At 37.8% G+C, this 15533-nt stretch overlaps 1 protein-coding gene across 1 annotated transcript; it reads right to left on the reverse strand.

Moving 5' to 3' along the window:
• Positions 1-513: 513 nt before the first annotated feature.
• LOC137940181 (putative DUF21 domain-containing protein At3g13070, chloroplastic) lies at positions 514-14924 on the reverse strand. Its single transcript, XM_068785116.1, has 12 exons — positions 14279-14924; positions 12469-12566; positions 12153-12246; positions 10944-11021; positions 10672-10775; positions 9826-9907; positions 6220-6359; positions 6058-6136; positions 5886-5949; positions 3955-4046; positions 1867-1932; positions 514-903 (listed from the first exon to the last, which is right to left on the reverse strand). Exons 1-12 carry the CDS (start codon positions 14822-14824, stop codon positions 850-852), a joined length of 1497 nt encoding a protein of 498 aa, XP_068641217.1. The 5' UTR covers positions 14825-14924; the 3' UTR covers positions 514-849.
• Between the last annotated feature and the right edge of the window lie 609 nt (positions 14925-15533).

The raw sequence follows: 15533 nt of genomic DNA on the forward strand, positions 1-15533 counted from the left end.
GCAGAGAATACAAAATGGAAGAAGGGCAAGGGGTGCGACCCCCTCTTCTCTGTTTGGGGTAGGGGTTCTCTCCCACCTATGTGGGAAAGAGGGGGTGGGAAGGAGAGGGGAGCCATACCTCTTCCATACCCTTGCTTCCTAGGGTTGGCCTCACTCCATCAACTCTCTTCTCATTAGAGCATAGGAAGCCCGCATATTGCTTTTTTTTTTTTTTTTTTTTGAAAAGTAATTTTAACCTTAAAATTTTATAAATATTTTATATTAAATATCATTAAAATCTTGTTATTCAAGCAAATTGTACAATATTTATAATATTTTTCGTAACTTATACAAAATTATACTATATTAAAATCTTAAAATTATATTATTAACTTTTTTCTTAATTATTATACTATAATAAAAATATGTTTTATTTGATAATCACGAAAATACATATAACATTAAAAAGTATATTATATTATTAAAAAAAAAACACGATGAATCAACCTATGACTCAACAGGGTCGAGTTAAGATTTGGTAAAGGCTGGGTGGATCCCCTTGACTCAGCTTGAACCCTACCTATATTTCTAACTTTTCTTCAGATACACATTTCCGACAAAAGTACTAACAAAGCTTGAGAAGAAAAAGGAAAACCCACTTGTTGGTGCACCTATCAGCTTCTGTGCCCCAATTTCCAAAAAGGCTTAACACAAGATTTTTTTTTTTTTTTTCCCTAGATTGCCACCTGCAGAGTTACATTCTGGGTAATTGAATACATACACTGAGGCAAGTAAAGAAATTACGTTACTGTAAGGGCGCCTTCAAACTGCATAAGTTCATCCTGGGTGATTCTCGTTTTCTGTTTCTCCTCAAAAGCCTTCTCCACTCAGAGCCATCACCTCATTCAGCCCTGAGACATCATCCTGCATTAAACCACATGATGATTGAGAATTCTAAATCAAACTTTAAATAATAACTTGGTTGGAACTGATCATTAAAATGAAAAGGGGTATATTTTTTTGTTCTGTTTATGCTGCCATAAGTAGATGATTAGCAGTATAAAATGAGAGGCAGATATATAACAGATCTGGTATCAGAGTAGCTCTAGAATAAAGCCCAAGTGAGGAAATCCGATTGTGGCAAGGTTGCTCCAAGGTAAATAAAACCTACCACCAGCAAGTTCTTGGAGACGGTGATAGCATATGAACCTTAATCATGGTAGAACTAAAGCTTCCAGTTAGTAAAAGGGTTTCCTTTAAAAATTTAAATATGGCTGTACTTCTTGTTGACTGATTCATTTCGTGTTACTTGTCGGATGAGTACGAAAGTTTGTCCTCTATAGAGGTTCTTTGAGCTCATGGATCAAACAGTACGAAAGGTTTTGTCCTCTTTTGAGGCTCTTTGAACTTTTGGATCAAACAGAGAAGACTGAACCTGAGATTCAGACAAATAGTCTTTCACTCACTGGAAACCAAGATGTAGCTGACACTATATTAGCTAGGTATTTTAATCTTCTACCTAAGGTGACAAATGTTTTTGAGCCTCAATTTTTTAGGTAATGGGTATCAACGAAATGTGCCTTTCAAATGAAATAGCTTAGAAAGAAATCATAGGCAACTTGTTCTGTAGCAAAATTTGGCAAAGTCCACACGTCTATGGAATCGTGTACATGATTTTATTAAGCAAGAAAGAGTAGTGAATGGAGTAAAAGGAACCATCAAGGGTGTATAGCATCATCTGTTGGTGGGAATATCTTCTTTACTAGTCAATGGCAAGAAAGTTCAATTCCAAAAGATATGTTAAAGGAAGGTGATGCAGTCTTTGCTAAAGAAGAACAAGAACAAGGAGAAAACATAATAAAAAGATCAATTAATACAAGAACATACCTTCAGACCAATTTCCCCACTTGATTCACCAAAGATTTCTTGCATTACATCTTCTAAAGTTACAAGCTGTTCCATCAAATTTCTAGGCATGAGAATTCAGCAATGATCTTCCGAGGCCATTATTAATGGAGGCATAAAGATGCTTCAACATTAACAATTTTTTTTTTTTGAAATGATCATTAACGATTTTCAATCTTCGGAATTGCAATAAACTCTGTAAATCAGAGGGAATTAATATATACCTATCTTAAGCGTATCTCAAAGAAAAAAAATTATTTAACAAGTGTAAAGCTCAGGTCACAGTAAACAATCAAGAATATGAAAAATTCTTTGTGAGATTAGTGAAGGCAGTGGGAGCTGGTTCATCAGGGAACCTGCCCCAACCCACCTCACCTGATGTGGGGATGGATTCAGATTTGAAACCTTGACTTGTGAGGTGGGGATGGGTTTCTTGTACAAACCCATCTCAGGTTGGTTCTAAAATCAGATTAACTCCAAAAAAACCCAACCCGACCCGGTATATATATTTTATGTTTATATAATATATTTTGTCATTACCTTACGTTATTTGAAATTACATGACATAAATGAAAAAAACTTGGAAAGAATAAGAGATGAGAGGGTAGAGGTGGGATAAGAAGGTCACCCTTTCTTATTGCCCTAATTTGTAGTTCATTGTAAAAAATTCTAAAACAGAATGATAGATGGAGAAGTTGTGCACTGTCTTTGTGCTCGACAACTATTACATTGTTCCTATCGATGGATCGAAGGGCATCTCTCCTAAGTATGTTCCCTTTGTCCTTTCCCCCATCTTTTCCCCTCATTTTCTCTACTCTCTTGTCACTTGCTTCTTTGGATTCTTACCATTTGAGGCTTTTAGTTTTTTTCCCCCAAATCAGAAGAAAAAGGTGCAAAATAGTTCAATATGAGTGTCAACTATAAAAGAAGGTTTGGGAATAACAAACAAGTGTTTTTTCGCCTCTTTGCAACCAGGTAAACACTAATCTTGCTTTTCTTTTTCCTTTTTACTCGTTCTATATCTAAAACCTTCATTTATTTACTAATTTCCTCATGTTTTAGCCATTGGAATTATCAAAGAATCAAATGTTAAGAGGGTTAGAATTCTGTAAGAAGTCTATTTCTATAGATAGAAAGTTGTATACTATTCAAAGTCGATTAACCTAAAGAGTCATAATTAGTTTTTGTTTTTTACTATTTTAAAATTTCTTTATATACTTGAAATCTATTAATGATGTGGTTGGCAAGTAAACTGTTGGATGAAAAAACCAGCTCCACACTTTTACTCTCAAATTCCATGTCTTTCAGTCTGAGTTTCAGATTCCAACAGGGTGAATACATTTTTACTAATTTATTTTTTCCCAAGTTGAAAATTGATAAGGTTCTGTAAGTTTTTACATCCTTAAAATTTTTTAAAGCACAGAGAAGGATGTCAAAGTCAGGTCAAGACCATTTTCAAGAAGACTAAACGTACAAAAAACAAAAGCAGGTCAACGTCTAGGTCAGCTCAGGTCCATAATTAAAAAAAATTAAAAAAATTAAAAAAAAAACATGGACACATTTGAGAAACCGGTCCCCTTTCACTCTAACCCCAACCAAGGATTTAGCCTTACCACCATAAGTGGTTTGCTCTCGCTGGCTCTGCTAAATGCAGAAATGTTAGCATTGTGCACTACGGGAGTATGAAATGGTAAGAGTAAGGGAAACATTTTCAATTGTAAGGTTATTCAGAGTCCATAATAAATTAAAAAAAAATTAAAAAGACATGGACAAATTTGAGAAACCAATCCTTTCCACTCTAACCCCAACCAAGGATTTATTCTTCTAAGTGAAAAAAAAGCCTAACCACCACAAGTAGTTTGCTCTTTTGCTACCTCTTGCTAAATGCAGACATGTTCATAGATTAAAGCATTGTGCATTAAGGGAGTATGAAATGGCAAGAGTAAGGCAAACATTTTTAAATTGTAAGGTTATTCCCAAAAACATAACATTGTATCATGTTCAAAAGCATCAATAAAATGAACTGAAAAAATGTTGCATAAAAAGACATTTCAGAGGAAGCAAACGTACCCCCATAGTTCCACCATTTTCATTTACTACAACAGCCATGTGAACCCTCCTTAGGCGAAACTCTCTCAAGAGGTCTCGGATAGACATGGAATCTGTAGCATAACAAAATTTATCATCCACCACATAAAAATACAAGGAGATTAAAAAACATAAGCTTTCCATGGCTTTTGCCATGGTTCTTTTTTTTCTTTTTTTTTGTGAAGTTATTTCACCTTCTTTTCATTCAGTTGATTATAGCAAGTAATTCTCCATGGTTCCATACCTCTCTCTATTTTCTTCTCTGTTTAAATAAATATAAGATGTTGAAGGAATGACCAAAATGGTGACCAATTATAAAGGTCATTATGCTACTAACCAATATGTCATTCTAGGGTAACCCTGTTAATAAGCTACAGCCCCAGAAATATTACATATTCCTTGGGTTTCCTCTGCAAAATCACCAAATATACTTGCATACCTCTGCCTAAGATTCAGCTAGTTAACTCTAACTGCAGCATAAAAACACCCAAGTTCCTTTATAAAAGTTATATCATTGCTTTTAGGCCTGTGATTCACTTGTTCAGTACAAGCCTCACACAAATGACAATAGACCCACATAAAAGTTTACACTGAGAGGATTGTCATCATTATAATAAAAAGGTCTTTAGGTGGCTCCTACATCATCTGTGAAGCCTTGAACAAACACCCACAAGTCAGAGTAGGAGGATCATTCTCTCAGAGAAAAAAAGAGTAGGAGAATCATTCTCTCAGAGAAGCCTGGCTGAACCCAATTGTGGATGATGTTATTAGAGATGTGCCCATCAAGGGACCATTTATTCGCTGACGACGCAATCATTTTCTACAAGGAATGACTGATCAGCTCACCAGACTCAAAGCCCCCTTGGGTCTCTTTGAGGTTGCCTCCAGTCAAAAAGTTAATTGGGAGAAATCAGCTTTTTTCGCCTTCAACATTGCTGAAAGGATGCAACTGATTTGGCCAACCCACTTGGTTGCTCTTTATCTTCCCTGCCAACATTTTATTTGGGGTTAATAGAAGAGGGATATGGAGCAACCACCTGACTCTGTAGCTCAAGAGGAGAGGGAAAGTGTTTTGCCTCAAGAACACTATTTATGGCCTTAAAACAGAGTCTCCGTACCTGATTTGATAAATTTAACTAGGATGACATGGACTTCAGGTTCAAAAGGAGTGAACCTGGTCAGTCTATGTTTATTCTTAAACAAACCTTAGGCCCCATAATGAGTTATTTTGACTGTCTATGTTCACAAGATTATGATTTCAAGGGATGACCATCAAGGTTTTGTAGATTTAAAGAGGCACTTGGGACAACACTTTCGGACCAAAGACTTCAGTACATTGAAATACTTTCTGGAAATGGAAGTAACATGTGAGAAATCAAGTATTATCTTGACTTAAAGAACATAAATTGCTAACCTATCAAGTGAAACTGGTTTGCTAGGGGCCAAACCAATAGATACACCTCTGAAGGCCAACACAAAATTGTAAGATGAAACTTCGCAGGTTTTGAAGGATAAAACTCACTTTCGACCTCTAGTGAGAAAATTGATCTACACCACATTTACCAGATCAGATACTCTATTTGCTATGGTACTTGTGAGTAGATTCATGGAAAATACACAAAAGATTCATCTTGAAGTTGTTCATCACAAATTGAAATATCTCAAAGGTGCACCTAGAAGAGGACTTTTGTATAAACATCATAGCCATGTTAAAGTTGCTGGTTATGTGCATGCTCATTGTGCTAGGTAAAATTGACCAAAAGGGAACTGGAATGGATTGGTGATTGCTACATATGCCAGCCCAATAACGTGTGTTGATACCTTAGTGATAAATATTCAAGCCCTTCTACATGGCCTTCTCATTATAAGGGAGCACTACCACTTGCCCCTTATAAGGGAGCATTACCACTTACCAGGAACAAAGTACACAGGCTTGCGTACAATATCCACAACACTGGAACTTTTTAGCTTCTCAACCTTCAAAATCAATGGGATAATAGTTAGCTATTATGGTAAGTGTGGAAAATCAGTATAAGACAAGAAAATCTTTAACCAAATATCAATATCAAATTCCATAAGATTTACCTCTTTAACATACTTTACCAAATCCTTCACATATGCGATACCCACAATATTATCAAGGAGAGTCTCATAAACAGGTATCCTACAAATATGAAAGGATACTCCTCAGAAAAAGACTCATAAAGTTTCACCATAGAAATCCTCACGATAGTACGTTCAACATACCTAGAACATTTATGGGCCACCCATAATTGCTTGAAGTCTATAAGCTTGGCACCAGCATCAATTGCAACAACATTTTTCAAAGGAGTCATCACCTCCTTGACAACTGTACCTTTCATCTCTAACACATTTTTTATCATATTCTACCAAGAGGAAACCAAATTCAATGAACACAACCAATTTAATGCTCATAGAATATTCCTGTATAGTTTAGATATCACCAAGTATAATAGGCAGTATAGACAATGAACACTTAAACACAAACAAAAAATAGATAAGCTAATTAATTAATTCTCTACTCTAGAGTGGGTAGCTCATAGGGAGGATAGCAAAAAAGTCTGGATTTCGGAAATCTCTAGAACTTAGTCAGATCTGCAAGAGTCAAGGGTTAGTGAAGGCAAATTTTATCTGGATTTTAGAATCCCTCACAGATAAACCATCCATAAAACCGATCAAAAAGCAAGAAAAAAGCTAGACCTCAAGAGTTCTAACTTGAAAAACCAGTGGAAGGACTTCCCTCAAGCCCCCTTGAGCTCGTTCTCCAAATTACCCAACCTAATCCCCCTTTTCTGCAGAAAAAAGGAGACAGGGGAGGAGGATTTAAGACAGGAAGAGGAAACGGGGATAGGAGGATGACTGAAGCGAGAAGAATGGGGAAAGGGAAGGGTGAGAGGTGGGAGTGTGTATGGGTGGATGGCACAGTGGGTATATGAGTTTGAGGTTTTTTTATTTTTTAATGGACCCTCATTTTAATATTTATTTATAGTTAATAAATAAACAAGTAATTTTAAAAATATATCTAAAAATTTATTGTTATTTAGATAACATAATTAAGGATCAAATCATTGTTATAAAACCTACAACCAGACTAACCAATTGAATCAGGTTCAACTCCATGCCTCTGTCTGGGTCAATAACATCAGAAACACAGGAATAGCATTCAGCCCAAATTACCTGACTAAATCAGCCAGTTCAACTGGTGAACTAGCTAACCCGGCCGGTTAGTAGAGCCACACCAACTCTCATATGTGACGAAAAACAGAGGATGGGGCTTGTTCCCCTCCCTTCTCACTGGGAATTGGTGAGACACTCTCACGGGGAGGGGGGCTTATCTCTCTACCATTGACAGTAGGGAGAGCTGGGGATTCTCCCCTTTGGCATGAAAAAGGGTATCAAAGAGATGGGGGGAGGAGTAGTGGCCCCCCTCCCACCCCCTTCTCTATGTTTGTCTTTGTTATTTCAGAGAGATGGGCAGAGGAAGGGAGGGAGGGGGCGCCACCCCTCTCCTCCCCTGTTCCCATACCAATGGAGAGGATCCATGGCCATACCTACTATCAATGACAGGAGGCAAGGGACTCCTCCCCCTACTGATTCAAATGAGAGGGAGATGGGCAAGGGGCAGCCCTCTCCCTGTTTTTTAGTTATTTTTATATTTTAAACCATAAATAGTCATAGTAATCCATAATTATTACATAAAAACCCACGAATTATGTTATAAGCATGACTCCAGAGGTCAAGCGTGATCGCGCACGAGTTATGCTTGACGCTGCCATGATTGTACACAACATTATCCACAGCTTCAAGCATGATTCTCGACCAATGATGATGAAGAAATTGGACTTTGAGAAAGTTTCAACAAAGTCAACTAGAGCTTCCTGGATGAAATGTTGCAACTTATGGGCTTTGGGACCTGATGGTGTTGGTGGATCAGCAGCTGCTTGAACACAACCAGGCTCTCAGTACTCCTAAATGGTGGGACTTTTGAGATACTTCAGCACTTCCAGAGGTCTCCGACAGGAGGACCGAATCTCCCTCCAATTATTTGACATCATTGCTGAGGCCCTTCCTAGCCTTTTCAAAATGGCACTCAAAGTCCAATGGATTAACCCTATCTTCACTAACGGTAGACTTGACCAACTCCTAAACATCAAAGCCCTTCTTCACATGTTCGAACTCCTGATGGGCCAGAGGATAAATTGGCAGAAGACGATGCTCTTTGGTTTCACCCTTGAGCAATCTGAGCTTGATCAGTTGGCTGTGCTGATTGGTTATCAGGCAGGCTCCCTCCCTAGAACCTACCTCAGTCTTCCTCTATTTACAGGTAAAAGTGATAAATTGCTTTGGAACCCGGTGGTAGAAAGGGTGCAATTCAGACTCTCCACCTGGAAAGGCAGATATCTATCCAACGCGGGACGGCTCACTCCCATCCAATCTTGCTTAGTTAGCATCCCAGGCTTACTTCTTGTCCTTCCTCCACTGCCCTGCCAGTGTCAACAATCGCATAGAAAAGCTCATGATGGACTTCCTATGGCAGGGTACCTCTGAGGGTTTTAAACACCACCCCATTGGTTGGAAGGACATTTGCCAACCGAAACGTCAGGAAGGATTGGGTATTAGACGCATCCAGGCGACCAATGTTGCCATCCTCACCTCTCCTGGTGCCAATTTGTTATCAGAAAATAGGATGAGATCGATAATTATTGGTGGCTCAATGCTGGATCCACTAATCGCCTCTCCTCTATCTAGCATTACATCTCTAATCCTTTTAGACCTTTAGTGTCAATATCTGCATTGTCGTTCAGAACGGCCAACAAACTCTCTTCTGGCAAGACCATAGGGCTGCCAATGCTCCTCTTCATCTCACCTCCCTTGCATCTTCCATCTTGTAGTCAACCACATTTGTTGCTAGGATCTTTGCCCCTAAGCCTCCCCCTAGTTGAATGGCAGCCTGCCGCCGAAGGGTTCATCAAGCCTAATTCTGATGGTTCTTCCCGAGGTAACCCCAGGCCCGCTGGCTTTGGGGTGTTTTCTATGATTCTTTTGGCGCTGTTCTTGCTTCCTTTGCTGCCCCCCCACGGAGTAGCTGACCCCACAGCAGTACAGCTGCAGGGTTGAAGCATGGTTTGAGGATAACCATCAGTTCCAGGGCCCGCCGGCAGTTGAAGGTGATTTGATTGCTGTCATCAGTTCGTGCCTTCAGAAAACAGACCCTCCATGACACCTTTGGTCTTGTTTCTTTTTTAGATTCAGGATTTTTGTACTTCAGCCTGTTCTTGGGCTCATGTCCCTAGATTAGGTAACTGCCTTGCTAACTCCTTGGCCAATGAGGGGTTGCCCTCCAAGCCTTCGTTGTAAGAACACAACCACCCCCCCCCCCCCCCCCCCCCCCCCCTAATAATAATAAAATTGTGCTTTCTTAAAAAAAAAAATCAAATAATTTAGAGTATCATGCATATGATATTTTAAATTATTTAATATTTAAGTTTAATATAAAATTAGATGCTTAAAATAATTTTATTAATTTTTTTATGATATGTGCATAAGCCTACAGCTAATAATTTACAAGTCCATCATATCTCACTTACAGAAATCAATGCGTTTGAATGAATATCAATGCTGATTATACGCACACACACCAAACCGCCCCAATGTGGCAATTGAGCAGAAGGCCAATCCACATCTCTTCTCAATTTCAAATGTCTTGATCTTTTAACTGAACTAACTCAGTAGGTATTGGTAGAGGCCTAGATTTTTTTCCCACATAAAAGTACCGTTGAAAGCAAGAAGACATAATCCAAACCAATCTAAATGAGAATCAATTATAATCACCTTTTCTTGTTTTTTCATTTTCTCATCCAACTCTACTCTTTGCACCTTCAGCTTTGGTTCCTCTTTGGCATCATCAGATTCACTATAACATATCGAAGTGTATATCAGCACCATAGAACAATTAGTAGTTTTCTTATAAATCACAATTTGAACATTGACAAATTAAATAGGAAGTACATACAATATTTAGACATAAGACTGGCAACATCCTTCTTGTAAATGAATAAAGAGAATCAAAAGGCATCAGATAGGCTGGCTAACTTATTTCAAGTAAGTTTTGAGGTCCTTCGAGACAATATATAGTGAAACAAGCTTAGTGTTGCAGGATAAGACATCCCCAAACTCCAGTACTATTTCCTTTCAATCTCTTTCTACTTTATCTTCTTCTTCCTCAAGTTTCTAGCCTATTTCCTGTTACGAGAAGGAATTCCAAACTAAGTGGTTGGAATGTTTCACTTCAGTCCACTGTATCAAAATGATGATTGACTTCTCCAAGACGTGCAATTCGAAGAGATGCTACACGAGAGCATACTTGTTGCCCAACTGATGCTACCATTGAATCTCCATTAACCATTTGTGAACAAAAGAAAGAGCTAGAAGACAGCTTGACCACATAAAAAAACTCTCAGCTAAGCTTTATGGATTGCAATTCAAAAGGGTCGAAAAGTATAAAAGAAGCCATCTTCCATTACTATCCTGAATGTCTCCTGCCAAGCTATCCACCCCCCCCCCCCCCCCCAAACACACACATATTTGTCACTAAAGGTACTGCAAAAAAATTAACTAAAGTATTCATAATTGACAATCTAACTTGCAATACATTTCGGAGTACTTTTCATGACCCACCTTTCACGGTTGAGGCCAAACATCTTCAACATCCTTAATGAAATAAAATTGGCAAATCTTCCTATAGGATAGAATACCCAAGAAAGCCATGCAACTGGTGTCACCTAGTGACATTAAAAACACCATGTCAACAACTTGAAATTATCAGTGCCTGCAACAGCTTCATCTGGTTGACAAGATGATGGAAGTAAGAAACAAACCCAAATAAGGGAAACACGTAAATCTCTTAGATGTATCTCATTCCAAGAAATTTTATTAAATAATAAACTTACCACAAATTTTGCAACCTCTTCAGCGTAATTAACAGCTATACATTTGGGAGTGATTTCGGTGAGGAGTAAAATAGTGACCTGAAAATGTTCAAAAAATACTCTCTTAATTCAATAGTCATGAAGACCATCCCAACCTAAGGATAATATCCCTTCAGAATTCCAACAAAATCATATGCCAACAGGATGTCCAAAATAGGCATAGAACATGGATAGATATCCTTAGGCAAACGGCTTCATAACACAGTGATGTCAATTACAAGATAGTATGCAATGGTAAACCATTCTTTCTTGTAGTTCTGTTTCTTCATAAATAGATATAGCTTTAGGGTAACCAATGCATAACTGCAGTATCAAATACATTCAAAAGTATAAAAACTTAGGATTGGGACTCATAATTAGAATAGGGGAAATGATCTACTAGACAAAAACATCTGTCTTCACCTTTTTTTTTAAAAGGAGCGCATTTTGATTGAAGCCCAAAGGCAAAAGAAAATACAATCAAGGAGGGCCCCTACAATGAGAGATTGAAGAGTCAACTAAACCATTAGCTGATAAATGAACAGGAGCCCAATTACAGACAAACTCAGTTAAATCCTGAATTTCAAAAGAACAATGCAAATGATGCATGGGAGGATCCTTTATGCCCATGCACCTCCCAATGACATTGCTGGAATCACCTTCAACATTAATGCTTCCTTGAAACCCTTAAGGTAAATTATAGTTAACTGGTCTTAATACTTAATGGCAGCACCATGAGCCTCCCAGCAACACATCTTGGCCTCTCACTCCTTTTAATATAGGCCAACTAGCAATCTTTGAAACTCTATTGAGAAGATTAACAAAAGGCTATATTCATGGAAAGGTAAGAATCTCTCTCTTACCAGTAGATTAATGTTGTCCACATCACAGGCCTGTTGTCTATTTGCTTAGGCCTAGATGTAAGAGAGAGTGCAGAAGAATAATCCAACATAGGTGATAGTCAGAATTGATCATCTAGTTTTTAGTTCGGAAACGGTGTCCTAATTTTGGCTATTCTTTTGGGATTGACCTGAACTTAACTTTAAACAAACAATAGGCATGTATAAACTTCTCCATGAAGGTCTTCCTAACTTTACTTGTTCATGCGTTTCAAATAAAAGAAACAATAAATACATAAGAAAATAGAAGAAAAAATATAACAGAATACTGCAATGAGAGATGAGAGCATACTATCATAACTGACGCTGCTATCCCAACACCAGCTTTGCCAAAGACCTTTCTTGCTGCTCTTGTGACAATGGCTGTTGCCCCAATATTGAAGACACTATATTGGAAAAAATAGTAATGCTAATCATATTAAACTAATGCAAAAAGAAAAAGTAAGCAGTAACTATAATAACAATATTTGTAACGAATATATAAATACCAAGAATAACAATGACAAAAACTATCAATAAGTACAAAAGAGAACTTCAACCAGAGTGAAGATATTTACACAATAAGATATACAATCTAAGTGAAAAATAGCAAACCAATAAAGCCGTACGTTTTGCCAATGAGAATTGTAGTCATGAATCGATTAGCATCGGTGTGAAGCATCTTAAAAACACCATTTTCACTCTCATTCAAAGCCAATTCGCGAACCTGACAGGAAAAAAATGCAAACAAAAATAAATTCTAGATGCAATGAATAAAAGAAATCGATAGAAACAACAATAAGCTGCATCATAAACATAAAAGTGAGAAATAACTTTTTAAGCATTTAATAACTCCTAAAACAAATACCACAAAGTTGTGCCTTGAATATAAGATAGTAGCTGCCCAATTTGGTGTTGATCAGACAATACTTTCTAAAGAATAAGACGACTTTTTTACATTAGCGATATGAATATTCCAACTAACTGATGATAGATGGAAATAAAAAGTAATAGAAAGAATACCATGACCAGATTATTGGATGATGAATAATAATGAATTAAGATGGTATCATTACCCTTTGTCTATGGACTTTTAGCTATATATAGTGTCTCAAATTTTGTGATTAAAATTTCTTTGGTAATGCCATACAGTATAGTGCCCAGCAGGTATGTGCAGGGAACATAGAAATCTTCATAAGATACATAACCTGAAGCATGCCAATGATCATCTTTTTAACAACTTAACGACTCATACTTTAAATTATTAAAGAAACAGCTTGTTAAATTCAGCAATGCTTCCAGGTTGTGATACGAAAATTTGATAATTTCCAAAAAGAGTTCAAATTAATTTATCTGGACATTTCTTTCTTTCTTCTTTTTGGAACAACTCATCTGGTGACTTTAGGTCAAGGACAACCATAAAAAACTTAAAGAAAATTGTAGAAACTCAAAGGTATGACTACAAAAGGCCCAATCTCAGACTTTCAGAAAAGAAAGGAAAAAAAGTCATTTGCCATTAAAAAAAAAAAAAAAAACATAAAAACTGCCTTTCAGACTTTAAAAATAAAAATTGACACCATTGGTAGGGAATAGAAAGCTTCCCACCCCCATCTTCTGTCCCCTCTGTTACGAAAAGGGGAATGGAAAGGGTTGGACAGAAAGTCCTCCCACTGCTCCTGCCCTTGCCTTTCCAGTTGTGGGAAGGAAGGGTAGCCAGAGAGGAAGGGAAAGTGTGGCAGTAGGGCCTCTACTTCCCTCTTTAGTTTCTTTTAATTCTATAATATTTTTAAATTTCTAATATTATTTTCAACTCCATGTTACCTACCAAACTTGAAACTTGTGAAATTCAAGAATTATATATAATCTCACAAACAACCGATTTAAGGATTAAATCCAAATGACTTAAAAGATCATAAAAAAATCCATGGAGTTATACATTCATATGGATTTTGAAAGTTCAATCTCACCATCCCTCCCTCCCCCAAAAAAAGATCCTCTCTATTAAATGTCTAAAAGAGAGATTCTCACCATCATTTCCTCACCTTGTAGTAACCTTACAACAACCTTACAGCAGCTGAACACGAAATTCTCTATGTTGTTCTTTTTTAACAGCAACAGCTATTTAAGTTATTAAGAAACAAGAAAAGAGTTTTTAGAATGGCTAATTAACTATTCAACAAGGTGCTGAAAAGCTGCGTAAGAATTAGACCAACCGAGTTTGCGTTTTTGTGTACGGCACCCTTAATTCTGTTCAAACTTCAAACGATATGGTCAAAAAGCTAAATGAACAGTATTTTGTGTCATTGTTAATGAAAATGAAAAAAAAAAACAATGAAGTGGAAACAACTTAAGAGTTTGGAACTGATAGAAGTGACTTTGTTCTATATTGCTGATACAATATTACTAGCAACAATAACAGTAGAAAAGTCCAATTCTTACCTTCCAAGGCCACAAAGTTATGATTGATGTCTCCGCCATAGAAAGAATCGCAGATAAACTCAGAAATAAAAATAAAACCAGCGGTCGACTCGACAAAAGTTGCATCCCCCCACCTCTAAACAACAACCCACATCGCTCAAAAACCCCGACCGCTTCAAGAGAAAATGCCCTTTGACGCCCAACCATGAATACCCCGCAAGCTGTTGCAACAAAAAGCAACCCCCTCTTCAACAAAATGCTTCCCTCTGGCGACTGAACACTTGACGCCTCGACACCCACAACCTTCTGAGGCATGCAGGAATCAAAAGCCCCAGCACCCCTAACCCGATACTTGTTGCGGTTACAGCCAACAACCAATTTTACAGGAACCTTTGAGCGGCAAGCACCAATTTCTCGAAGCAAGAACTTGCTTGACCGACCACTAAAAAACGATTCGGCAACATTTCTGGAGCAGGAAAATTGTAGGGGGACACAACCGCTGTTTGTTCGGCGCCCCGGAGGACAACAGAATCGGCAGATGGCGGCCGACTCGACCGCGAAGTCCATAGTGTCGCCAGAGACCACAGGCGGAGCAGGAGGTTCCTCGAACCAAGTCACGGCTACCCGGTTCTTTTCATTCGTTGGAGCTAAGCTTCCCAATCCGAAATATTTTGTATTTTCGGCCCGATTAGGCTAGGCAGAGCAAATGGAAATACGCAGTGTCAGCGTGGACAGGACAGCAACGTTTATGGTGGCCATTATTGTACCGGCCGATACATCGTAATAGCCAGATACGCCATTACAAAAGGTAAAGCTAGGACTATCACGACGTTAAAAGAGGCAAAAACGACCGTTACGACATTATAAGAAGACTATAACAGCCGTTAAACCGTTAGAAGGTAAAATATCAGCCATATATTTTCCAAAACTTTTATTAACTTATTATTGTCTGTCAATCAGCTCACTAAGGTTTTGAATTGTTTCTTTTCTACTCGTTGTGTCTTTCAGGACTCTACCACTCGTATGGTTCACTACTGCAATCCTCTTTGGCTCTGGCACTTGCAGCTTGGATATCCCTCTTCAGCCAAGTTATTACAGAGTTTTCCAGCTTTTACCATCTACTCTGCCATTTCAATGTGAATCTTGCAACTAAGGTACCTGGTATGAACAATTGTTGTTGCTATTATATCTAATCCATTTAAGCCATTATGATTTTCCAAAAAAATGTGTTATACAAGATGAAGATGTCATAGAAAGGGCCACAACATTAAAGAAT

Source organism: Aristolochia californica, unplaced genomic scaffold (genome assembly GCF_029961685.1).
Source record: "Aristolochia californica isolate CCGP_79_NKW_82.1479 unplaced genomic scaffold, dmAriCali1.0.hap1 SCAF_10, whole genome shotgun sequence".
NCBI lineage: Eukaryota > Viridiplantae > Streptophyta > Magnoliopsida > Piperales > Aristolochiaceae > Aristolochia > Aristolochia californica.